Source organism: Apodemus sylvaticus, chromosome 1 (assembly GCF_947179515.1).
Source record: "Apodemus sylvaticus chromosome 1, mApoSyl1.1, whole genome shotgun sequence".
Classification (NCBI taxonomy): domain Eukaryota; kingdom Metazoa; phylum Chordata; class Mammalia; order Rodentia; family Muridae; genus Apodemus; species Apodemus sylvaticus.
This window is the reverse complement of record NC_067472.1, coordinates 123,134,195-123,160,556: the sequence shown is the minus strand read 5'-3', so window position 1 is coordinate 123,160,556 and position 26,362 is coordinate 123,134,195. Positions and strand designations below refer to the sequence as shown.

Sequence of the window (26,362 nt, the reverse complement as noted above, 5' to 3'; positions counted from 1 at the left end):
ACAGTTTCTGAGCACACTGTCACCAAACATGCTGAGCCAGAATGATACAGCCCAGGAATTCCCTTCAGATGCCTCCTGCACCAGGATCTGTCAGGAGCCAACAAGCTAATATGCAGCAGGCAATCTTCCTGAAATGACTTCGCCTTAGATAAATACCTACAACAAAGCTCTGATGGGTAAGGCCCAGGAGAAAATCATTTTAGGAGAGATTGCTCCTATTAATATGCTTTCCTTTATTATTACATATATAGCATTCACTAGGTATTAGCCCACCCCTTTTGAGCAGATCTTTGCAGAACTATCAAGATATACCGTCTTGTAGTGATGCTGTTTAGATAAATAAATGACTTTTTAATTCTTAATGGCGAAACTATAAGAATCGCTCAAGTTATATGAGTATTTATTAAGCTCTTTTTTAGTGGGGCTGCCATTAGGTCCTTTTCTGATAGTCAAAATTGCAATGAGAAATCTGCTAGTCTCCCATTGTATCACCAGTTAATTGTTTCTTAGATAGTTACAAGACTTTTCACTACTCAAAGCATATTCCAAAGGCTTTAAAACTAAAACCAACGATCATAAAAGGGAACTAACAATTTATATAGGTGCTGGACAGAAGCTAAAATATTGACTGGATTTATCTATATAAAAGTTCACTAATAACTTAGTTATGTTTCTTTAAAAACTCTTGATGAACCAGTGGAGCTGTGACAGGTGATGTTTGTTTAGTCAGAAAATTACCCCTAATATATATGCATGTAAGCACTCATTGTTCTAAACTCCTTATTCGATTTATAATTTGAGTTTATTGTGAACTTGTGATGAATGCTGACCACATGATTATGTATTCTGAAAGATGTACAAGTACTGAGGACAAAGAAAAGGGTACAAAGATTTTTACTTATTCCCCCTTTCTTTCATTCTGTTTTTCCTCCTTTTTCTTAGAGGACTTTCATAGGAAATGTTTTACAACTTAGTAATAAACTCTAAAATCACTCCAAAGTGTCCATTTTTCTTCCCGCAAGCAGATTGAAAGTTCGAGCAGTATAGCAGTCCCCACTGACATTGAACACAGGCCAGATTACTTAATCCCCTGCTCTTAGGGTATAGGTCTCACTTATCTGAGACAGAGCTTCTTTACCCTCAGAAAAAGAGAGAAAGTTTTTTGAATTTTTTAGAAGTTATCATCAGCATTGCAGCAAAGTTAGAGAGCTAGAACATCCAGAGACCCTCAGTCTTTAAAGTCACAAGAGTACTACCCTGTAACCTATTTCAACTTGTTCCAGGCTGAGAGGCTCCCTGCAAGGATCTTTGAAGTTAGGCCTCTTTCCAGTATCTACTATAACAGAATATCCAGGAATTAAAGCAATCCAGACAACTAAAGGCATTGAAAGAAAACAATAAAGAAAAAAGTAGGGCAATTTGACTCCCTCCAAGCACAGCTACACTAAAGGACTGCTGCAGCAAGCCCTGGTTACCCAAAAGTAAACAAAGCACAAGAAAATGAGCATAAATAAAATCTTATAAATACAATAGAGGCCTTTAAAGCAGAAATGAATAAGTCCCATAAAGAAGTTCAGGAAAAGACAGTAAAAAATTTAGAGCCTTTTAATGATGATATGAATTCCTTAAAGAAGTATGGGAAAATACAGCTAAATGGGTGAAGTAAATAAATATAATTGTTCAAGATCTGGAAAAGGAAATAGAAGCAATAAAGAAAAGATAAACTGTCAGAATCCTGCAGTTTAAAAATCTAGATAATAGAAGAGAAACAAAAGATGAAAGCATCAGCACTGGAGTACAGGAGCTGGAGAGGGAATCCAGGCATAGAAGAATCAATAGAGGAAATTTATACCTCATTAAAAGAAAGTGTTAAATCTAAAAAATTCCTGAAACAAAACATCCAGGAAAGCTGGGATAACAGGAAAAGACATAACCAAACAATATTTTTAAAAATTTTTTTTATTTATTTTCTACATTCTTTGTTTACATTCTAGAAGCCTTCCCCTTTCCCAGTCTCCCCCCCCCCATATGTTCCATAATTCCGCTTCTCTCCATTCTCCTATCTTTCCCCCTCCCTTTTCTCTGTCCTGGTACTCCCCTACAATGTTGGATCAAGCCTCTCCAGGATTAGGGCCCTCTTCTTCCTTCTTCATGGGAATCATTTGATTTGCTAATTGTATCTTCAGTATTCATAGCTTCAGGGCTAATTAATATCCACTTATCAATGATAGCATTCCATGTGTGTTCTGTTGTGATTGCATTACCTCGCTTAGGATGGCATTTTCCAGTTCCATAATTGAAATAGAGAAAGAGAAGAGTCCCAGCTCCACAGAACAGAATGCATTTTCAGTAAAATCATAAAGAAAATTTCCTAACCTCATCAAATAAATTCCTAAAAACATACATAGAAAATAACTTAGACTAGACTGGGAAAAGTCCTCTTGCTACAAGTCTACAGAACAAAAAACATACATTAAAAATGACAAGGGAAAAAGACCAGGTAACATACAAAGGCAGACCTATCAGAACTACACATGATTTATCCACAGAGAATCTAAAAGCTAGAATAGACTGCACAGATATTTTATTACCTCTAAAACTCCACAGTTTCCAATCTATACTACTATATACAACAAAACTCTCAATTAGCATAGATAAATGAGATATTTCCAGAGAAATTTAAATGATAATTATCTCCCAATCCAGTCCTATAGAAAATATTTGAATGAAAATTCTATTTCAAAGGGGGAAATTACATACAAAAAATCAAAAAAGTAATTCTGTACCAGCAAAAACATGAGAAACATACACAGACACACACATGCACACACAGGCATGTAGGTGCATGCATCCCTGTATGTGTTTGTGTGTGTGTATGTGTGTGTGTGTGTGTGTGTGTGTGTGCATTTTTCATTAATAGCCCTCAGAAACAATGGATCAATGGACTCAGTTCCACAATAAAGACACACAGGCTAACAGAATGGATGCAAACATAAGATTTATTATTCTGCTGCATATAAGAAACATACCTTAGCAATAAAGATAGATATTGCATTAGTGTAAATGGCTGAAAAAATGTCTTCCAAGCAAATGCACTTAAGAAGCAAGGTGGATTAGTCATTCTAATATCTAATAAAATAGACTTTCAACCAAAATTAATTGTCAGTGTCAATTAGTTTTAGTGCAGATTTCTACTAGAGTTTGAAAGAAGAGCTAATACCAGCACCTCTGAAACTACTGAACAAAACAGAAACAGAACAAAGACTGCCAAACTCATTCTAGGAATGCATAGTCATCCTGATACCAAAACCATTCAAAGGTTCAACAAAGAAAGATAATTTCTGACCTATTTCTCTTATGAACATTGATGCAAATTTTTTTAAAAATATGCTTGCAAACTGAATCTAGGAACATATAAAAATCACCATCTACCATGATCAATTAGGATTCATCCAAAGGATGCATGGATGGTTCAATATATAAAAAATTAATCAATGAGCATAATACACCATATTCCTGTTTGCATGGGTCCTGCCAGGAGAAAGATGGTGTCCCAGTAGTGCTCTCACTCCCTGGCTTGGAGGTGAGATTTCCACTGTCTCTCCAATAACTGTCCAGAGCAGGACCAGCTAGAAAAACAAAGGGGACAGGAACAGTGGAGCAGCTGGAGCAGCATCCTTCTTGTCTCCATCTGCACTAAGGTGTCGGGGGTTTGTGCACAGTCCTTTGTGCACAGGTTCCACGAGGAGAGAGCTGACCTCCCAGGAGTGCTCCCACTCCCCGCTTGGAGATGAGCTTTAAACATTATCTCCAATGACTGTCCAAAGACAGACAGGCTAGAAGCACACAGGGTTCAGGAACAGTGGAGCAGTTGGGACAGGATCCTTTCGGTCTCTGTCTGAACCTGGAAGCTGGGATTGTTCCACAGCCTTCTGTATGCAGGTTGAACCAGATGAGAGCTGGTCTCCCAGGAGTGTAGACACAGGCTTACAGGCCCACAGGAGGGACAAGTTCCAGCCAGAGACAGCAAGACCAACTAACAACAGAGATAACCCAATGGTGAAAAGGCAAGTGCAAGAAACATATCAACAGAAACCAAGGCTACTTAACATCATAAGAACTCAGCTGTCCCACCACAGCAAGTCCTGAATAACCCAGCACATCAGAAAAGCAAGATTTGGATTTAAAATCACACCTCACAATGCTGATAGAGGACTTTAAGAAGGATATAAATAACTCCATCAAAGAAATACAGCAGAACACACATAAACAGGTAGAAGCCAATAAAGAGAAAACAAAAATTCCTTAAGGAGTTACAGGAAAACACAAACAAACAGGTGAAAGAATTGAACAAAATTATCCAGGATCTAAATATGGAACTAGAAACAATAAAGAAATCACAAAATGAGACAACTCTGGAATAGAAAAACTAGGAAAGAGATCAGGAGTCATAGATGCAAGCATCACCAACAAAATAAAAGATATAGAAGAGAGAATATCAGGTGTAGAAGATACCATAGTAAACATTGACACAACAGTCAGAGAAAATGCAAAATGCAAAAAGCTCCTAACACAAAACACCCAGGAAATCCAGCACAATAAGAAGATCAAATGTAAGGATAATAGGTATAGAAGTGAGTGAAGAATGACAGGTCAGGAAAGTGGGAGGGGATGGATTGGGTTTTTTGAGAGATAACAAAGAAAGGGGATAACATTTGAAATGTAAACAAAGCAAATATCTTACAAAAAATGAAAAAAAAAGAGATGTGAGTGAAGATGCCCAAATGAAACAGCCAGTATATATTAGATATTAGCCCTCTGTCGGATTTAGGGTTGGTGAAGATTCTTTCCCAGTCTGTTGGTTGACGTTTTGTCCTTTTGATGGTGTCCTTTGCCTTACAGAAACTTTGTAGTTTTATGAGGTCCCATTTGTCAATTCTTCATCTTAGAGCATAAGCTATTGGTATTCTATTCAGGAACTTTTCCCTTGTGCCCATGTCCTCCAGGGTCTTCCCCAGTTTTTTTCAATTAGTTTCAGTGTGTCAGGTTTTATGTGGAGGTCCTTGATCCATTTGGAGTTGAGCTTGGTACAAGGAGATAAGAATGGATCGATGCACATTCTTCTGCATGCTGACCTCCAATTGAACCAGCACCATTTGTTGAAAAGACTATCTTTTTTCCACTGGATGCTTTCAGCCCCTTTGTAGAAGACCAAGTGACCATAGGTGTGTTGGTTCATTTCTGGGTCTTCAATCCTATTCCATTGATCTGCTTGCCTGATGTTGTACCAATACCATGCAGTTTTTATCACTATTGCTCTGTAGTAGAGTTTAAAGTCTGGGATATTGAATCCCCCTGAAGTTCTTTTACTGTTGAGAATAGTTTTAGCTATCCTGGGTTTTTTGTTATTCCAGATACATTTGAGAATTGCTCTTTCTAGCTCTATGAAGAACTGGGTTGGGATTTCTATGGGAATAGCATTGAATCTGTAGATTGCCTTTGGCAAGATGGCCATTTTAACTATATTAATCCTGCCAATCCACGAGCATGGAAGGTTTTTCCATTTTCTGAGATCTTCTTCAATTTCCTTCTTCAGAGATCTGAAGTTCTTGTCATATAGGTCTTTCACTTGTTTGGTTAGAGTCACCCCAAGATACTTTATATTGTTTGTAGCTATTGTGAAGGGGGTCATTTCCCTAATTTCTTTCTCAGTCTGCTTATCCTTTGAATATATAAAGGCTACTGATTTGCTTGCGTTGATTTTGTAGCCAGCCACTTTGTTGAAGTTGTTTATCTGCTGTAGGAGTTCTCTGGTAGAGTTTTTAGGGTCACTTAAGTATACGATCATATCATCTGCAAATAGTGATAATTTGACTTCTTCCTTTCCAATTTGTATCCATTTGACTTCCTTCTGTTGTCTAATTGCTCTAGCTAGGACTTCAAGAACTATATTGAAAAGATATGGAGAGAGGGGGCAGCCTTAAAGAACTCAAGAAAGTAGAACCCAGAGATCCAAATAACCCCATTAAAAAGTGGGGTATAGAGCTAAACAAAGAATTTTCACATGAAGAACTCCGGAGAGCTGAGAAACTCCTTAAGAAATGTTCAACATCATTAATCATTAGGGAAATGCAAATCAAAACAACCCTGAGATTTCACCTCACACCAGTCAGAATGGCTAAGGTCAAAAACTCAGGAGACAGCAGGTGTTGGCGAGGATGTGGAGAAAGAGAAACACTCCAATCCACTGCTGGTGGGATTGCAAGATGGTGCAACCACTTTGGAAATCAGTCTGGCGGTTCCTCAGAAAACTGGGCATGTCACTTCCTGAGGACCCTGTTATACCACTACTGGGCATATATCCAGAAGATTCTTCAGCATGCAATAAGGACACATGCTCCACTATGTTCATAGCAGCCCTATTTGTAATAGCCAGAAGCTGGAAAGAACCTAGATGTCCTTCAACGGAGGAATGGATACAAAAAATGTGGTATATTTACACAAAGGAGTACTATTCACCATTAGAAACAATGAATTCATGAAGTTCTTAGACAAATGGATGGAGCTGGAGAACATCATACTAAGTGAGGTAACCCAGTCTCAAAAGATCAATCATGGTATGCACTCACTGATAAGTGGATATTAGCCTAGAAACTTTGAATACCCAGGACATAATCCACACATTAAATGATATCCAAAAAGAATGGAGGAGTGGCCCCTGGTTCTGGAAAGACTCAGTGCAAGAGTATAGGGGAATTCCAGAACAGTGAAATGGGAAGGGGTAGATGGAAGAATAAGGGGACGGAAGAGGGCTTATGGGACTTGTGGGGAGTGGGGACCCAAAAAAGGGGAAATCATTTGCAATGTAAATAAAAAATATAAATAAATAAAAATAAAAATGAAAAAAAGAAACAGCCAGTAAATATCTTCAGCAAAATTAGAGAAGAAAATTTCCCTGCAGAAAGAGATATCCATAAATACACCAGAGACCTCCAGAACTCCAAAGAGATTGGACTAGAAAAGAAATTCTTCCCATCACATAATAGTCAAAATACCAAACGTATACAAAAAAAAAAAAAAGAAAGTGTATTAAAAGCAATAAGGGAAAAATGTCAAGTAACATATAAAGGCAGTCCTATAAGGATTACACCAGACTTTTCACCAGAGATGATGAAAGCTAGAAGATCCTGGGCAGACCTCATACAGACCCTAAGAGAACACATATGCCAGCTCAGACTACTATACCCAGCAAAACTATCAATCATCATAGATGGAGAAACCAAGATATTCCATGACTAAAACAAATTTATACAATATCTTCTCCCAAATCCAGCCCTATAAATGATAATTGATAGAAAACTCCAACAGAAGGAAGGAAACTACACCTTAGAAAAAGCAAGAAAATAATGTTCTTTTAGCATACCAAAAAATGATAGCCATATAATCATAATTCTACCTCCAACAACAAAAATAAAAGAAAGGAACAATCAGTTTTTCTTAATATATCTTAATATCAATGGACTCAATTCCCCAATTAAAAGGCATGAACTAACTGACTGGATATGCAAACAGGTCCCACCATTTTGCTGAATACAAGAAATCCACCTTAGTGACAAAGACAGACACTATCTCCAAGTAAAAAGCTTAAAAACAAATTTCCAAGCAAATTGTCCCAAGAAACAAGCTGGAGTTGTCATTCTAATATCAAATAAAATTGACTTTCAACATAAAGTTATTAAAAAATATAAAGGACTTCATACTCATCAAAGCAAACATCTACCAAGAAGAACTCTCAGTTTTGAACATCTATGCTCCAAATGCAACACATATTCATAATAAGAACTATATTAAAGCTTAAAAGCACACATTGCACCTCACACAATAATAGTGGGAGACTTCAACACCCCACTCTCATCAAAGGACAGGTCATGGAAATAGAAACTAAACAGAGAAACAGTGAAACTATCAGACGTTATGTACCAAATGGTTTTAACAGATATCTATAAAACATTTTATCCTAATTCGAATGAATATAAATTCTTCTCAGCATCTCATGGTACATTCTCCAAAATTAACCATATAATCGGTGGAACAAACAGGCCTCAACACCTACAAGAAAATTGAAATAATCCCATGCATTCTATCAGAAAGATCACCCTGAACTAAGGCTGGTCTTCAGTAACAAAAGAAACAATACAAAGTGCACATACATGTGAAATCTGAACAACACTCTACTCAATGATAAATTGGTCAAGGAAAAAATAAAGAAAGAAATTAAAGCCTTTTTAGAATTTAACGAAAATGAAGACATAACATACCCAAATGTTATGGAACACAGTGAAATGGAACACAATGAAAACAGTGCTAAGAGGAAAACTTAGTGCTCTGAGGGCCTCCAAAAAAGAAACCGGAGAGAGCATACACTAGCAGTATGACAGCACATTGGAAAACTCTAGAACAAAAAGAAGCAAATACACTCAAGAGGATTAGAAGGTAGGAAATAATCAAACTAAGGCCTGAAATCAACCAGTAGAAACAAAAATAAATATATGAAGAATCACCCAAATCAGGAGCTGGTTCATTGAGATAATCAACAAGATAGATAAACCGTTAACCAGACTAACCAGAGGGCACAGAGACAGTATCTAAATTAACAAAATCACACATAAAAAAGGAGACATAACAACAGAAACTGAGGAAATCCAAAAAATCATCAAATCCTACTACAAAAGCCTATACTCAACCAAACTGGAAAATCTGAATGAAATGGAGAATTTCCTAGACAGATAGCAGGTACCAAAGTTAAATCAGGATCAGATAAATGATCTAAACACTCCCATAACTCCTAATGAAATAGAAGCAGTCATTAATAGTCTCCCAAACAAAAAAACCTAGAACCAGATGGGTTTAGTGCAGAGTTCTATCAGAGTTTCAAAGAAGACCTAATACTAATACTCTTCAAACTATTCTACAAATTAGAAATGGAAGGAATACTACCCATTTCGTTCTATGAAGCCACAATTACTCTGGTTCCTAAACAAAGAAAGAGAACTGCAGACCAAATTCCCTTATGAATTTTGATGCAAAATTACTCAATAAAATTCTTGCAAACCAAATCCAAGAACACATCAAAATGGTCATTCATCATGAAAATGTAGGCTTCATCACAGGGATGCAGGGATGTTTCATCATACAGAAATCTATTAATGTAATACATTATATAAAATAAACCATATGATCATTTCATTAGATTCTGAGAAAGCATGTGAAAAATCCAGCACCCTTTATGGTAAAAGTCTTGGAAAGATCAGGAACTTAAGTCCCATACCTAAACATAGTAAAAGCAATATATAGAAAACCAGTAGCGAACATCAAACTAAATAGCGAGAAACTTGAAGCAATCCTACTAAAATCATGGACTAGACATGGCTGCCCACTCTCTCCCTAACTATTCAATATAGTACTTAAATTCCTGGTCAGAGCAATTAGATAACAAAAAGAGGTCAAAGGGATACAAATTGGAAAGGAAGAAGTCAAAATATCACTATTTGCAGATGATATGATAGTTTACTTAAGTGACCCTCAAAAGTTCAACAGAGACTCTTAAACCTGATAAACAACTTCAGTCAAATGGCTGGGTATAAAATTAACTCAAACAAATTAGTGACCTTCCTTTACTCAAAGAATAAAGAAACTGAGAGTGAAATTAGGGAAATAACATCCTTCACAATTGTGACAAATAATATAAAATACTTTGGTATGACTCTAAGCAAGTGAAAGATCTATATGACAAGAACTACCAGTCTCTGAAGAAAGAAATGGAAAAATATTTTTAGAAGATGGAAAGAAAAAATGTGAACCTCTCATTACATGTTGAAAGAGCCATTGGCAAAAATCCAACATTTTAAAATTCACATTGGAATCTTAGAGAGATCATGGATATAAGGCTCATACCCAAACATAATCACAGAAATATACAGCAAGCCATGAGCCAACATCAAATTAAATGGAGAAAAACTAACAATTTCACTAAAATCAATATAGTACTTGAAGTTCTAGCTAGAGTAATAAGACAACTAAAGGAGATCACAGGGATAATAATTGGAAAAGGAAAAATCAAATTCTCATTATTTGCAGATGTTAGAACAGTATACATAAATATAATCAACCACAAAAATTCTATCAGAGAACTCGAATAGCTGATAAAAATATTCAGTAAAGTGGATGGATACAAAATCTGCTAACAATTTTTTTAAAAAGCCATCTTTATTACAAATGATGACTAGGTTGAGAAAAAATTAGGGAAACAATGGCTCTCACAATATCCACAAATAATATAACATATCTCCCAAGCTTGTGTATCAGTAGGATTAACATAGTAAAAATGATCATCTTACAAAAGTCAATTTACAGTTTTAATTTGATGTCAACAAATTTATAACAGTTCTTTACAGATCTTGACAGAGAAAAGCTCAACTTCATATGCTAAAACAAAATAAAAACAGGATACATAAAACAATCCCGAATAATAAAAGAACTTCTGAAGGTATTCCCATCCCTTATTTCAAGATACAAAGCAATAGTAATGAAAACTGCATGGCATTGATATAGGACCAGATAGGGCTATTAATGAAAATGAATTGAAGTCCCAGAAATATACTGATACAGCCATGGACTTTATATTATTTACAAAGAAGGGAAAACCATACAATGAAAAAAGAAATGGATTTCAAAGAAAATGGTGCTTGTCTAACTGGATATCTGTATGTGGTATAGTACAAATAAATCCATATCTATGACCCTGCAAAAAACTCAAGTTCAAGTGGATCAAAGGCCTCAATGTAAAACTGGACACACCAAATATAATAGAAAACAAAGTGGGAAATAATCTTGAACTCATTGGTATAGGATACAACATCCTGAATAAAACACCAATAGCCCAGGCTCTAAGATAAAGAATTGATAAATGGAACCTCATGAAATAAAAGCTATAAGGCAAAGGAGACTGCTAATATGATAAAATGACATCCTACAAATTTGGAAAAGATCTTTGGGAAGGCAACCAATGATCAATGATGGTGATTTACCTGAGACTCACAAAAGAGGGGAATGAACCTGAAGAAGCCACTTTCCATAGCCACATAGGAATCCCAGTGGAAGGATAAAGATACCAAGCCATGCCAAAACTTATGATACAAAGTTTTCCCTGTCTACAAAACATTGGGACAAAGATGGAGCAAAGACTGAGAGAATGGCCAGTGAATAACAGGCCCAACTTAAGACCCATCCCATGGGCAAGCACCAATCCCTGATTCTATTAATGAAACTGTTATGCTTGCAGACAGGTGCCTAGTATGTTAGCCATCTGAGAAGCTCCTCACAGCAGCTGATTCAGACAGACCCATGTCCAAACATAGGCTGAAAGTTGGACACTTTCATAGAAGAGTTGTGGGAAAGATAGAGGGCCCTGAAGAGTATATGAACTCCACAGGAACCAAGAGTGTCAACTAACCTGGACCACTGAGGGCTCTCAGTGACTGAACCATCAACCAAAGGGTATACATGATCCAAATTTAGGACTCCAGCACATATATAGCAGATTTGCAGTGTGGTCTTCATGTAGGTCCTGAATTTCTGGAGCAGGGGTTATCCCTATTGCTGCTGACATTCTTTGGAATAGGTTCTTCTACTTGGATTGCCCTGTCTGCTCTCAGTTGAGAAGGATAAGACTAGCACTGCAGAGAGTACCAGGGTGAGGGGATATGGGTGTGGGAGTCCAACTTCTCAGATGACAAGGGAAGAGGAATAGGGAAAGGGACTTTGGGAATGGGATATCAGGAAGCTTGACAGAATAGGGATGCAAACCCAGACCTTATTGTGGATGCCAGGAAGTACTTGCTGACGGGAGACTGATATAGCTGCCTCCTGAGAGGCTCTGGTGGAGCCTGACAAATAAAGAAGTGGATGCTTATAGCCGACTATCAGACTGAGTACGAGGTCACCAATGGAGGAGTTAGAGAAAGGACTGAAAGACCTGAAGGGGTTTGCAATCCATAGCAAAAACAACATCAACCAACAAGGCCATCCAGATCTCCCAGGGACTAAACCACCAACCAAGAAGTACACATGGGAGAGACCCATGACTCCAGCCATATATGAAGCAGAGAATGGCCTTGGTTGGCCATCAAAGGGAAGAAAGGACCTTGGTTCTGTGGAGGCTCAATGCCCTAGTGTAGGGGAATTTGAGGATGGAGAGGCAGGAGTGGGTAGAGAGATGGGGAAACACACTCACAGAAGCAGGGGAGGGGAGGGGATAGGGGATTTTAAGAGGGACCTGGGAAAGAGGGTAACATTTACAATATAAATAAATAAAACATCAAATAAAAAAGAAATTAAAGAAGAAGTCAAAATATTTCTGAGTGTTAATATGATGCTAATCTAATCTTAGTATGTTTCTAAAAATAAAAGATTATTTAAAAGCAGCTTTAAAGAGAGTTTTTCTATCTCTTGAAGATGTAGACACAAAATTAAACACAAGATAATGGGTTGAATTTTTTTCCACCGATATCATGTAACATATACTATGATATCTTCAAATCTGTTTCAATGATTGATAGACAATAGCACAAAACTGAAAGCAATGTTATCATTAATTCAGTTCAGGAATGTATGTTCATTTATAATTAATCATGTTTTCTGATATTTTTCTAAACAGTGCCATTTAACCTTTTGGGAAAATTATTCAAATATTTTATTTTTAAAGACATTTATAATTATTTGTTATAAAATATTTTATTTTCAAGTTTTTAATATACAAATAGCAGCAAGTAAATTTTAAAATTTCTTAGGTATCATTGATTTCAATTATTCAAAATTCAGTATATTTAAAACATATTTTTCTTCAATTTATTTTCTTTTTATTATATATATTCATTATTTACTTTCAAATGTTGTCCCCTTTCTTGGTTTCCTCCCTGAACCCCACCCCCTAAACTGCTCCGCCATCCTCCTGTTCACCAATCCACCCACACCTGCCTCCCTGTCCTGGCATTCCTTTATACTGGGGTATCTAGCCTTCACATGATCAAAGACCTCCCCTCCCTTTGATGTCCAACAAGGCCTTCCTCTTCTGTATATGCAACTGGAGCCATGGATCCCTCCATATATACTCTTTGATTGGTGGTTTAGTCCCTGGGAACTCTGGGGGTACTGGGTGATTACTATTGTTCCTCCTATTGGCCTGCAAACCACTTCAGCTCCTTCAGTACTTTCTTTAGATCCTCCATTGGGGACACTGTGCTCAGGTAAATAGTTGGCTGAGAACATCCCCCTCTGTATTTGTCATGCACTGGCAGAGCCTCTAGGGAGAGAGCAATATCAGGCTCCTATCAGTAAGCAGTTGTTGGCATCAACAATAGTGTCTGGGTTTTGTAACTGTATATATGATGGATCCCTAGGTAGGGCAGTCTCTGGATGGTCTTTACTTTAGTCTCCAATCCACATTTGATCTTTGTATCTCCTCCCATGGGTAATTTGTTCCCCCTTCAAAGAAGGACCAGAGTATCCACACTTTGCTCTTCCTTCTTGAGCTTCATTTGGTCTGTGAATTGTATCTTGGATATTCCATGCTTCTTGGTTAATAGCCACTAATCAGTGAGTGCATACTATGTGTGTTCTTTTGTGATTGGGTTACCTCACTCAGGATGATATTTTCTAGTTATATCCATTTGCCTAAGAATTTCATGACTTCATTGTTTTTAATAGCTTAGGTTTATTCCCTTGTGTAAATATACCACATTTTTTCTATCCATTCCACCGTGGAGGGACACCTGGGTTCTTTCAAGCTTCTGGCTATTTTAAAGAGGGCTGCTATGAACATAGTGAAGCATATTTCCTTATTACATGTTTGAGAATCCTCTGGGTATATGCCCAGGAGTCATATAGCAGGGTACTACAGTTGTACTATGCCCAATTTTCTGAGGAACCACCAAAGTTGTACCAGAGTGGTTGTACCAGCTTGCAAACCAATCAGCAGTGTAGGAATGTACCTCTTTCTCCACATCTTTGCCAATACCTGCTGTCATTTGAGTTTTTGATCTTAGACATTCTGACTGATGTGAGGTGGAATCTCAGGGTTGTTTTAATTAATATTTCCCTGATGACTAAAAATGTTGAACACTTTTTAGGTGCTTCTCAGCACCTGATATTTCTCAGTTGAATATTCTTTGTTTAGCTCTCTACCCCATTTTTAAATAGGGTTATTAGGTTCTCTGGAGTCTAACTTCTTGAGTTCTTTGTATGTATTAGATACTAGCCCTCTATACGATAAAGGGTTGGTAAAGATCATTTTCCAATTTGTAGGTTGCCATTTTGTCCTATTGACAGTTTCCTTTGCCTCATAGAAGCTTTACCATTTTATGAGGTTCCATTTCTCAATTTTTGATTTTAGAGAATAAGCTATTGGTGTTCTGTTCTGGAAATTTTTCCCTGTGCCCAGTGCTTGATGCTCTTCCCCACTTTCTTTTCTATTGGCTTCAGTGTATCTGGTTTTATGTCGAGGTCCTTGATCCACTTGGACTTGAGCTGTGTTTAAGGAGATAAGAATGGATTGATTTGCATTCTTCTGCATGCAAACCACCAGTTAAACCAGCACCATCTACTGAACAGGCTATCTTCTTTTCCTGGATGTTTTTAGCTCTTTTGTCAAAGATCAAGTGACCAAAGGTATGTTGTTTCATTTCTGGGTCTTCAATTCTATCCCATTGATCTACCTGCCTGCCATTGTATCAATACCATGCAGTTTTTAATCACTATTGCTTTGTAGTACAGCTTGAGGTCAGGGATGGTGATTCCACCAGAAGTTCTTTTATTGTTGAGAAGAGTTTTCTATATCCTGGGTATTTTTATTATTCCAAATGAATTTGAGAATTGTTTTTTGTAACTCTATAAAAAAAAACTAAGTAGGAATTTTGATGGGGATTGCATTGAATCTGTAGATTTCTTTAGGCAAGATGGCAATTTTTACCATATTGATTCTGCTAATCCATGTGCATGGGAGATCTTTCCAACTTCTGAGGCCTTCGATTTCTTTCTTCAGAGACTAGAAGTTCTTATCATACAGATCTTTCACTTCTTTATTAGAGTCACACCCAGGTATTTTATATTATTTTTTACTGTTGTGAAGGGAGTTGTTTCTATAATATTTTCTCAATCTTTTTATCCTTTGAGTACAGGAAGGCCACTGATTTGTTTGAGTTCATTTTATACCCAGCCACTTTGCTGAAGTTGTTTATCAGGTTTAAGAGTCTCTGTTGGAATTTTGGGGCCATTTAAGTATACTATCATATCATCTGTAAATAGTGATATTTTAACTTCTTCATTTCATTTTGTATCATCTTGACTTGTTTTTGTTGTCTAATTTCTCTGGCTAGGGATCATCTCTAGGCTCAGACAGAAACAGGAAGTCTCCCACTCAGGCTGCCCCTGGGTTCTTGTGTCCTGAGGGTTCTGGGAAGGTTACTCTGAGCCTCAGGGGTATTCCTACCTGCACTCACAATCATGTCCCACTCTCCTTGGAGGCTAGCTCTCTATACAGCACCTAGGAATGGAGTCCTGTAGCAGAGAATCCTCTCCAGCTGCACTCATGTGTCTGTCTGCACTCCTGAGAGCCTAGCTATCTCCCTGTGTCACCTGAGTATGGACCCTTGTGACAGAGGATCCTCTCCAGCACAAGATAGAAACAGTAAGGTTTAATTTATTTTCTATAGAATATTCCATGCAGCTGGTTTTAACCTACTATTCACTTTGCATTTTTCACAGTATGCTTAACGTTTCAATGGTTTGTCTCTGAACTCTATACACATCTCAAATTTAAATTATATGAAACAATGGATGTTGGGCTGCAGATTAAATGAAAGTGTATATTTATTAATTACATATGTGTTATAACTGCAGAGAAATACTTCTATCTTTTAATAAACTGGTGCAGTAATAATGGTATCAGTATCAAAGGATCATAGACAATTGTCACAAAGAAGGTATCTTCTTTTAAACAATATGAAAAGTTTATGTCCCTGCTTATTTTCAAAATTATTGACTGGAGCCTGATATAGCATTCACTTGGGAGGCTCTGCTAGTGCATGACAAATACAGAGGGAGGCACTCTCGGCCAGCCATTGAACTGAGCACAGGGTCTCCAATGGAGGAGCTAGAGAAAGGACCCAAGGAGCTGAAGGGGTTTGCAGCACCATAGGAGGAACAACAATTTGAACCAACCAGTAACTCCAGAGTTCCCGGTGACTAAACCATCAACCAAAGGGTACACATGTAGTTACTCATGGCTCCAGATGCATAGGCAGCAGAGGATGGCCTTGCTGGACATCAAAAGGTGGAGAGGTCCTTGGTCCTGGGAAGGCTCTATGCAACAGTATAGGGGAATACCAGGATAGGGAAGTGGGAGTGGGTTGATTGGGGAACAGAGGGAGGGGAGATGGGTTATGGGATTTGGGGGAGGGCAGGAAAGCAGACAACATTTGAAATTTAAATTAAAATATATCTAATAAAAATTTAAAAAAACAGGAAAAATCCAAATTTTTTTTTATTCTAAATTTTTGATTTAAAATTCTATTCTACTTTCTAAATTTATCTATGGATTGAATACAAACAAAAATACAATTTATGAAATTATAGCCTGGTCTATGATAGAACACACTGTAAAATGCATGCTTTTGAAACAGGGTTCAGCATCTCTGAGAATTTGTACTTTTTCCTAAAGCTTATAGTGTATTTGTTATAAGAATTTGCAGCTCATATGTCTTAAAAAAGAGTAAAATTAGGTGTCCATAATGCTATATTACATCCTGTTGAATTGACTGAAGAGAAGTTCTATAGTAATGTTTCCCAAAGAAACTATTAGATACAATGTTTTCAGAATAATGAGTCAAAATGTAGTTCAGGATTTGGTAGTGTTTTATATCAATGGTCAGAATTCTTGATTCATTTTATTTTATGTTGAGTCTTAACTTCGCAATTGTGGTAATGTCTCACTAAGAACTATGTAAAAAATGAAATTAATCAATCTGAATAAACTTTTGGTAAGTTATGTACTTACTTGTCATGTTGGAAATTTCACTCTCTGGGCAGGGTATACAATCAAAACAGCATATAGGCTTTCCCTGCTGAGGGGATTTTCTGAATCCTGGACTGCAAGGAGTACTGCATATTGAGGTTGGAGACTGAGGAAAATCACAAGCAAATTATACATAAAAACATTTACCTACCTGGAAGTAGTTACAGTGACTTAAAAAAAGGGAAAACCTCCAAATAAAAAGCTGAAAAAAATGTTTTCTCAACACATTAAATTAAGAAGAAATATTTCATTCTATTTTGTTATCAAAAATTATAATTGTATTGTGAGTTATATAACTGTTTTGAATTATATAATTGTATTATGACTTATCTATACATGTGTTCATTTGTTTATATATATATAATATCTACATCTATCAATCATAGATAAGAAGATAGATAGATAGATAGATTGCTTGATGGATAGATAGATATGTAGATGTCCTATTGGAAGTAAATTATTCTAAAAGCAAGCCTAAGTATATAGGGAATAAGTTTGTAAATAAATTATTATAAAATGCTGTATTCTATGAAAATGGTCAAGTAAACCTTCAGATTTCAGGTATTCATGTTGCATGTAGTATTTTACAAGTAAATCCAACAAACCTGTCGATGGTCTGTGTTCCACTCTATCATTTCTTTCAACATATACAATTGCTGACCATGTGGCAGATTTTTGGAGAATGTTCCTATTTTCACTTTAAGTCCAAGATTTGGCAAAAAATCTATAGTGTGGTGAATGTCATACTCTATATCCAGTTCTTCTTCATGATTGAGATTCACTTTTTCTCCAATGGGGTTTTTAAAGTGGGTGTTTTTCAGGAAAGAGACCATCTGAAAAATATCTGTTAGTTTAGATTTAACTAGGCCTACAGATTAGGAAAGATAATGTAAAGTTTAGTCTGACTTTGATTTTTATTCATTTTTCCTAAAAATGTCTCTTCATTACAAGTAGACTGATAGCCAAGGGAAAAATACCACATATATGTACAATAATGCTATAATTCCTGAACGCGTGTTTCTCCTTGAAGTTAATCCCTTAATAAATGCACAGCTGATTGCTATATCTGGGAGTAGTTAAACATTCTTCACCTCATTTTCTGTATAGTATTATCTGATAACCAAATACGAAATTAAAGTCCTTAGTGAGGAATATACTGTGGCAGGATTTTCCTGTTATTTGGGCTCTATTCATTACAAAATTTAACAATTTCTTGATCATTTAAAAGGTCAGTCAGCTTCTTGTTGCCAATAAGAATTTCATGAGAAAGGACTCTATTTTGTTTCTAATATTAAAGATATGAGACACATTTCTGTTTGAAATATTATGGAAACTAGCATTAATTTAGATTATGAAAATATGAATGTGTTTCAGTGTTGGCTGGAGTAGAGTTTAACAAACAAAAAAGTTTACATGATATGGAATTTAGGAATACAGAAATTCCTGTATTTGAGAGAATGGATCTTAGAATACTTAGAAGCTATAGGAGTCATTAGAAAAATTATATCTATGACACTATGTGATACACAGTGGTATACATATTACCTGCCAAGAGTCAAATTCCCATTCTTTTCCATTATCCATTTGCCATGATTCTGCTTGTTGCAGAAGCATCTGTTGAAGTGCATGAGCCACAGCATACACAGAATTATATAGGTCATGACTAGTGCTACTCAAAGACATTTCAAAATGGTGTTTGAATAACCAGTTTAGTAGTTTTTTGGTTGAACAATTATGCAAATTCTTACAATTAAATGATGACAAAGAGCAATTAAAATACATCCACCATAATCTAGCAAGGGAAATTTCATTACTGTAATTGGAAGGGTGTGCTGTCTGGATAAATGTTTTAAAACCAGATAATTCAGAATAGTGATGTGAAAAAGTGAGAGTCCCATAGAAGGAAGTAAGGAGGAATTTTCCATCATTTATTATCATATCCCACTGTGAGGTAGTGACCCAGATTCTTTGGATGTTTATTAAATTCCATAATCTAAAGTTCAGCTGTAAATGAGAGTCTTTGTCTCCATAAATTATCACAACTTTTGCTGATGACATCGTGATCTGGTTGTAATAGATATTTGAACTTTTCAGGAATAACTTTTCATCGTTATTGATAATACTCACAAAGGCTAAACACACATGATTCCTTTGCATTTCTCTTCTCAACTCCAAGATAAATTGATATCCTGGGTCATCATCTGAAACAATTGCTCCTACCCAGTTCCAGCTTAAATGGACAACCAAAGATACCATGGCCCCTGCCAGAGATGTGTCCTTAGAAGCCATCTGGTAAAGATATGGAAACAGTTCTTGGCTATTCAAGAGAGGGTGAAATGGCCCATAGAAAAGCTGTAAGCCATAGAACATGAGAAATAACATAAGGGCTAGTCTAAGACAAAGCATGATAAACAAAACTTGGGAGTGTTAGCAAGTTTGGACATACATACATTGTTAAAATGGTATATGATTTCTTGTATTTTCTAAAGTCCAGAAAAAAACTAAGTGTTCTAGTAAAGCACATCAAATTTCTGTTGCACTTTAGGCCTATTCATGCTAAAGAAATGGCATGTGCCTCTAAATGACTGAGTACGTATGCTCTGAATTCTATCCATGAAAATAGATGTGACTCTAACCAAATAAGTGAAATATCTGTATGACAAAAACTTCAAGTGTCTGAAGAAAGAAATCAAAGAAGACCTCAGAAGATGGAAAGATCTTCCATCTTCAAGGATTGGCAGGATTAATATAGTAAAAATGGCGATCTTGCTGAAAGCACTATACAGATTCTATGCAATCCCCATCAAAATTCCAAATCAACCCTTCATAGAGTTAGAAAGAGCAATTCTTAAATTCATTTGAAATAACAAAAAACTCAGGATAGCAAGAACTATGCTCAATAATAAAAGAACTTTTGAGGAAATCAACATCGTGGACCTCAAGATATATTACAGAACAATAGTGATAAAAACTGCATGGTATTAGTACAGTGGCAGGTAGACCAAAGGAATGGAATTAAAAACCCAGAAATTAAACCACACACCTATGCTATGGTCACTTGATCTTTGACAAAGGAGCTTAAACCGTCCAGTAGAAAAAAGATAGCCTTTTCAACAAATTGTGCTGGTTCAGCTGGTAGTTTGCATGCAGAAGAATACAAATAGATCCATTCTTTTCTCCTTGTACAAAGCTCAAGTCCAAGTAGATCAAGTACCTCAACATAAAACCAGATATAGTGGAACTAATAGAAAAGATAGTGGGGAAGAGCACGTGGGAACAGGGGAAAAATTTCCTGAACAGAACACCAATAGCTTAAGCTCTAAGATTAAGAATTGACAAATGGGACATCATAAAATGGCACAGCTTCTGTAAGGCAAAGTATCCTGTCAATAGGACAAAATAGCAACCAACAGATTGGGAAAAGATCTTTACCAATCCTACATCTGATAGAAGGCTAATATCCATTGTATACAAAGAACTCAAGAAGGTAGATTCCAGAGAGTAATTAAAAAATAGTGTACAGAGCCAAACAGGGAATTTTCAACTGAAAGAACTTGAATGGCTCTGAAGCACATAAAGAAATGTTCAGCATTCTTAGTTATCAGGGAAATGCAAATCAAACAAACCCTGAGATTCCACCTCACACCAGTCAGAATGGTTAAGATGAAAAACTCAGGGGACAGCAGATGCATGAGAGGATGTTGAGAAAGAGGAACACTTCTCAATTGCTGGTGGGATTGCAAGCTAATAAAATCACTCTGGAAATCAGTTTGTTGGTTCCTCAGAAAACTGCACATAGTACTACGTGAGGATCCAGTATACCACTCCTGGGCATATACCCCGAAGATGCTCCAACATATAATAAGGACACATGATCCACTATGTGCATAGTAGCCTTATTTATAATAGCCAGAAGCTGTAAAGAACCCAGTTGTCCTTCCACATAGGAATGTTTACAGAAAATGTGGTATATATACACAATGGAGTACTATTCAGCTATTAAAAACAATGAATTTATGAAATTCTTAGGCAAATGGGTGGAACTAGAAAGTGTAATCCAGAGTGAGTTAACCCAGCCACAAAAGAACACACATAGTATGCACTCACTGATAAGTGGATATTAGCCCCAAATCTCAGTTACAAGTCACAGATCACAGGAAGCTTAAGAAGAAGGAAGACCAAAGAGTGGCTGCTTCATTTCTTCTGAGAAGGGGTAACAAAATATTCACAGGAGTAAATATGGAGATAAAGTGTAGAGCAGAGACTGAAGGAAAGGCAACCCAGAGACTGTTTTTCCTGGGGATTCATCCTATAAGCAGTCACCAAATACCAAAACTCCTATAGATGACAAAAAGTGCATACCAAAAGGAGCCTATTGTGATTGTCTCTAGAGGGGCCCTGCCAGAGCCTTACAGATACACTGCCAGATGCTAGCAGCCAATCATTGGACTGAGTGCAGGGTTCCCAGTGGAGGAGTTGGAGGGTGGACTGGAGGAGATGGTCGGGTTTGCAGCCCCATGGGAAGAACTATGATGTCGGCCAACCAGATGCCCCAGGGCTCCAAGGGACTAAGCCATCAACTAAGGGGTACACATAGTTCCAGCCAAAAGAGTGGCAGAGGGATGCCTTGTTGGGCATCAGTGGGGAGAGGTCCTTGGTCCTGTGAAGCCTCAATAGATACCCCAGTATGGGGAAATCAAAGGTGTGTGTGTGGAAGTCGGTTGGGTGGAGGGGCACATTTTTGGAGGCAGGGGGTGGTAGGATGGGTTGGGGGTTTTCAGGGAAGGGGGAAACTAGAAAGGGGTATAACATTTGAAATGTAAATGAATAATATATTTCATGAAAAATATGGGATATAGAGCTAAACAAAGATTTCTCAACTGAGTAATACCCAATGACTGAGTAGGACCTAAAGAAATGTTCAACATCCTTTAGTCAGTGAAATGTAGAACCATCCTGAAATTCCACCTCACACTAGTCAGAATGACTAAGATTAAAATCTCAGGTGACAGCAGGTGTTGGTGCAGATGTGGAGAAAGAGGACAACTCCTCCACTGCTGATGGGCTTGCAAGCTAGTACAACCACACTGGAAATCATTTTGGTGATTCCTCAGAAATCTGGACATTGTATTACCTGAGGACCCAGCTATATCACTCCTGGGCATAGAGGATATACACAGAGGATTCTCCAACATGTAATAAAGACACATGCCCCACGATGTTCATAGCAGCCTTATTTATAATGACCAGAAGCTGGAAACAAACCCAGATGTCCCTCAACAGAGAAATGGATACAGAAAATGTGGAATATTTATAAAATGGAGAACTACTCAGCTTTTAAAAATCATGATTTCATGAAACTCTTAGGCATATGGATGGAACTAGAAAATATCATCCTGAGTGAGGCCACACAATCACAAATGAACACACATGGTATGCACTCATTGATAAGTGGCTATTATCCCAGAAGTTTGAAATACCCAAGATAAAACTCACAAACAAAATGAAACTCAAGAAGAAGGAAGAGCAAAATATGGATACGTTGGTCCTTCTTAGAAAGGGGAACACAATGCCCATGGGAGGAGATACAGAGACCAAGTGTGGAGCAGAGACTGAAGGAAAGACCATCCAGAGACTGCCCATCTGGTGATCAATCCCATATACAGTCACCAAACTCGGACACTATTGTGCATGCCAAGAAGTGCTTGCTGACAGGAACGTGACATAGCTATCTCCTGAGAGGCTCTGCCAGTAGCTGGAAAATACAGAGGTGGATTCTCTCCACCAACCATTGGACTGAACACAAGATCCCCAATGGAGGAGCTAGAGAAAGGTCTGAAGGAGCTGAAGGACCTTGCAGCCCCATAGGAGAAATAATATGAATCAACTAGTACCCCCAGTGCTCCCAGGGATTAAACCCCAAATCAAAGAGTATACATTGAGGGACCCCTGCCATATGTAGCAGAAGCCCTTGGTCCTGAGAAGGCTCGATGCCCCAGCATAGGGGAATGCCAGGACAGGAAAGCAGGAAAGCAGGAAAGCAGGAGTGAGTGGGTTGTTAAGCGGGTGTGGGGGATGAGGGGGTGGCAGGGTGTGGGGTGGGGGTGTGAGGGGTTAGGGGGAGGGAATGGGGTAGTGGGGCTTTGAAGGGGGAATCCAAGAAATGGGATAACATTTGGAATGCAAATAAAGAAAATATCAAATAAAAAAGAAAGAAAATAGACAAATACATTTGCTCACTTTCAATGAATCTTTGGATTAGAAAATCAAAACTGTAGAGGAATTTAGTCCAGCAACATGACCACACTTAAGGCATCATATTTAAAGACCGCATAGGCCTATTTTATCCTGCTGGGATGCAGGCATCCCTTTGATCCTAGGAGACAGATGCAAGCATATCTCTTAGTTCAATGTCAGCCTAGTATAAAGCAATTTTCTGGTATAGAATTTCAGTTGAAGGTATGATAGCTCACATTTTTAATACCAGGACTCAGGAAATAGAGGCTTGCAGATCTCTGAGTTCTAGTTAGTTGAGTTCAATGCACGGAATTGAGCCAGTCTTTTGAGAGTCAGTGCAAAGAATGCAATGCAATGTAATTGAGTTATTTTGAGAATTCATGCAGTTCAATGCAGGTCAGTAGAGGCTGTTGTAGCCAGAATGAAAGGAGATTAAAGCAAATTGCCAGTTAGGCCAAGCAAAGCAAACCAGTGAGAATCAGAGAAAAGCCACATGTTATCATTGACTTTAGGGAGGATTTGGAGCCAGAACAGGTGAGTAGATCCACCCAGGCAGAGATAAGAACTGGAAAGTGTGAGCATATTTAGTAGTAAGCTTACAAGAAGACAATTTGATCAGGCAAATGAATGTTCCTTTTACCCAGAATGAAAAGAATCAATGTTTCATTAATATCAGCTTCTTCAACCTTACCTCTGGCCTCTTAGATATGTACAGGAGTGGCCCAAGTATGACAGATGATAACCACATTGGACCTGTAAGTACAATTAAATATCTTCTCTGATTTATACAGTAGTAGTTAGGAATATATTCTTCTCTTTTAGAAGATAAACTGTTTATTCTCCAATCATCCAGCAGACTACATTCAATTTTAACAAGCAGTGAAATGTTGGGTAGTATATGAGGGTTCATATTGATTTCTTCAAGGGCAAAATAAAGCGTCAAAATCAAGTGGATATTCTTAGTTGTCAACCTGAACACAGAAGAAAAGGATCATTATAGACTATAGTTTGAACATAATATTAAGTGACACCAATATTGTTTATATATTTAATGCTTCTTTCCTTGAACCAATGCTATGGTGAGATAAGCTCTGCTATTGTGATGTATTGGGATATAATTTCTGTGTGATTATATAAGGATTTTAAAAATGTTTTTGATAGATTTTTACTAAATTTTGATTCTTTAATTTTTAACTTTTATTCGATTTTATTAACATATCTGTCAACATGGTGAGAAGCATATCCCAAAAGACAGTGAATTTGCTCCTTCCATTATCTTGGAACTCTAATACTTAATATACATGGAAAATACAGGGGTATAAATTTGCTACTTAGACTGTGATATTTCTTTTATTCAGAAGAAGGACTGGCCAAGGATGTGGTCTATTGTGAGTACATTAAATAGGCAAATATATTTCTTTGTGTCACTAGCTCTGAAAAATGTTTTGGATTTAGAAAAATGGCTTCATTATTTTTAGTCTTTCCATTTTATGTGCATTTTTTCCTCTTCCTACTCAATTTGATATTGTGCACTGTTTGGTGGTATGCTGTTGATTATAACAACAATTGCTTCTTATAAGGAGAGAGTCTTTTTATCTTCTTAGATCTTTAGATTTATAATGATGCATTTCACCATTATTCAATCATATGAACATCTTAGAATTGGCTGTGATTCCTGTTCCTTCCTCCTAGTTAATAATGATTTGTTACTTCTTTAATTACTCAACTTTAATCTGTACATTTTTATCCTACATATTTTCACAGAATATACATCATTTGATATAAATTTCTTATTTGTTTACACAATCGTGTCTAATAGGGTGTATCCTTTTAATTTTTTTTGAATGCTTCAGCTTTTTATTTCTCTTGTGTACTATTTTATTGCTTTGTAACTATTTACTCATTAAAACTTATTAGCCCAATTTACTTCTGTATTAAATATATGTACTTTATAATTTTGTGATTCTCATGTTTGACTAACAAGATTCTTTAGTGTGCTATTCCCTTATTTTTTACTAAGAAATACCCAAATCTGCAATGTTTCATAGTGTCTTGCCATATTGTATTGGATTTTATTGATGCATGTTGACTTCAGTATTATATTTGAATTCTTCAATTTAATCAGTGTTGTTACTTTTTGTGACATTAATATCTTAAATTGCATAGATCTTTGTCTTCCAAGTAGAGTTTATAACTTGTATTTGTTTTTCTTATGCAGTCATACCAGTAGTTTCTGTGAGCTCATTTTGTTCATTTATTTTGTATTTAAAGTTTCTATATCAAATCTTTGACACTTAGTGGTTTACATTTTTCTAAATTTTTTTGTAACATGACCACTCTTCATACTTCCTCATTTATTTGCTGACCATTTACTAACCAGTTCTGAGCTTTGACTTATGGCAAATATAGTTTAGCTAAAGATTATCTCCTTTTTAAGATACCATATATTCTTCTGCTTCCAATCATGAAAATAATATGGCATTTTAAAACTTGAATGCACCATTAAATTTTAAGGTCCTAAGTTAGGGGTCATCATTTATTTATAATCTTAAGAAAATACTAAATTTTTCATATTTTCTTCTTTTCTTGCATTACCTGTGTTTCTTTGGTCTTATTTATTTTCACAAATTTGCTCTGTTCTGGAAATATAATATGTATAAAGAGCAAAAATATGTAGACTCAAATCCCTTTCTTGATCTAAGAAAATGAATAAAAATGAATGAATATTTGAAACTGATAAGTGCTAGAAGAAGTGTCAGTTTTCTGGAAGGACATGGTTCCTAGTGGTCCAAAAAATGTCCACTTCCAGTAACCATATGCAAAAAAATGTCAGAAGCACAAATTACATTAAATGGGTTATAAAAATGTTTTTTTCAGGAGAGAAGAAACCATGAATACACAATATACAAAATTCTGTCCCTGATAGCACTATGCATTTGGTGTGAGAGAGTATTTGTCAAAAGCATTCATATCATGTTTTAGATATAAAAGAGAGAG

General features: G+C 36.7%; 1 protein-coding gene across 1 annotated transcript in view; it reads right to left on the bottom strand.

The window, feature by feature from the left end:
* Nucleotides 1-26,362, bottom strand: part of LOC127666350 (vomeronasal type-2 receptor 116-like) — a 52,352-nt gene that overhangs the window by 2,608 nt on the left and 23,382 nt on the right. Inside the window, exons 2-5 of the mRNA XM_052159194.1 lie at nt 24,057-24,336; nt 18,674-19,480; nt 17,734-17,961; nt 17,111-17,234 (exon numbers count right to left, since the gene is read on the bottom strand). Coding sequence (XP_052015154.1) covers nt 17,111-17,234; nt 17,734-17,961; nt 18,674-19,480; nt 24,057-24,336 — 1,439 coding nt within the window. The remainder of the gene's footprint in view (nt 1-17,110; nt 17,235-17,733; nt 17,962-18,673; nt 19,481-24,056; nt 24,337-26,362) is intronic.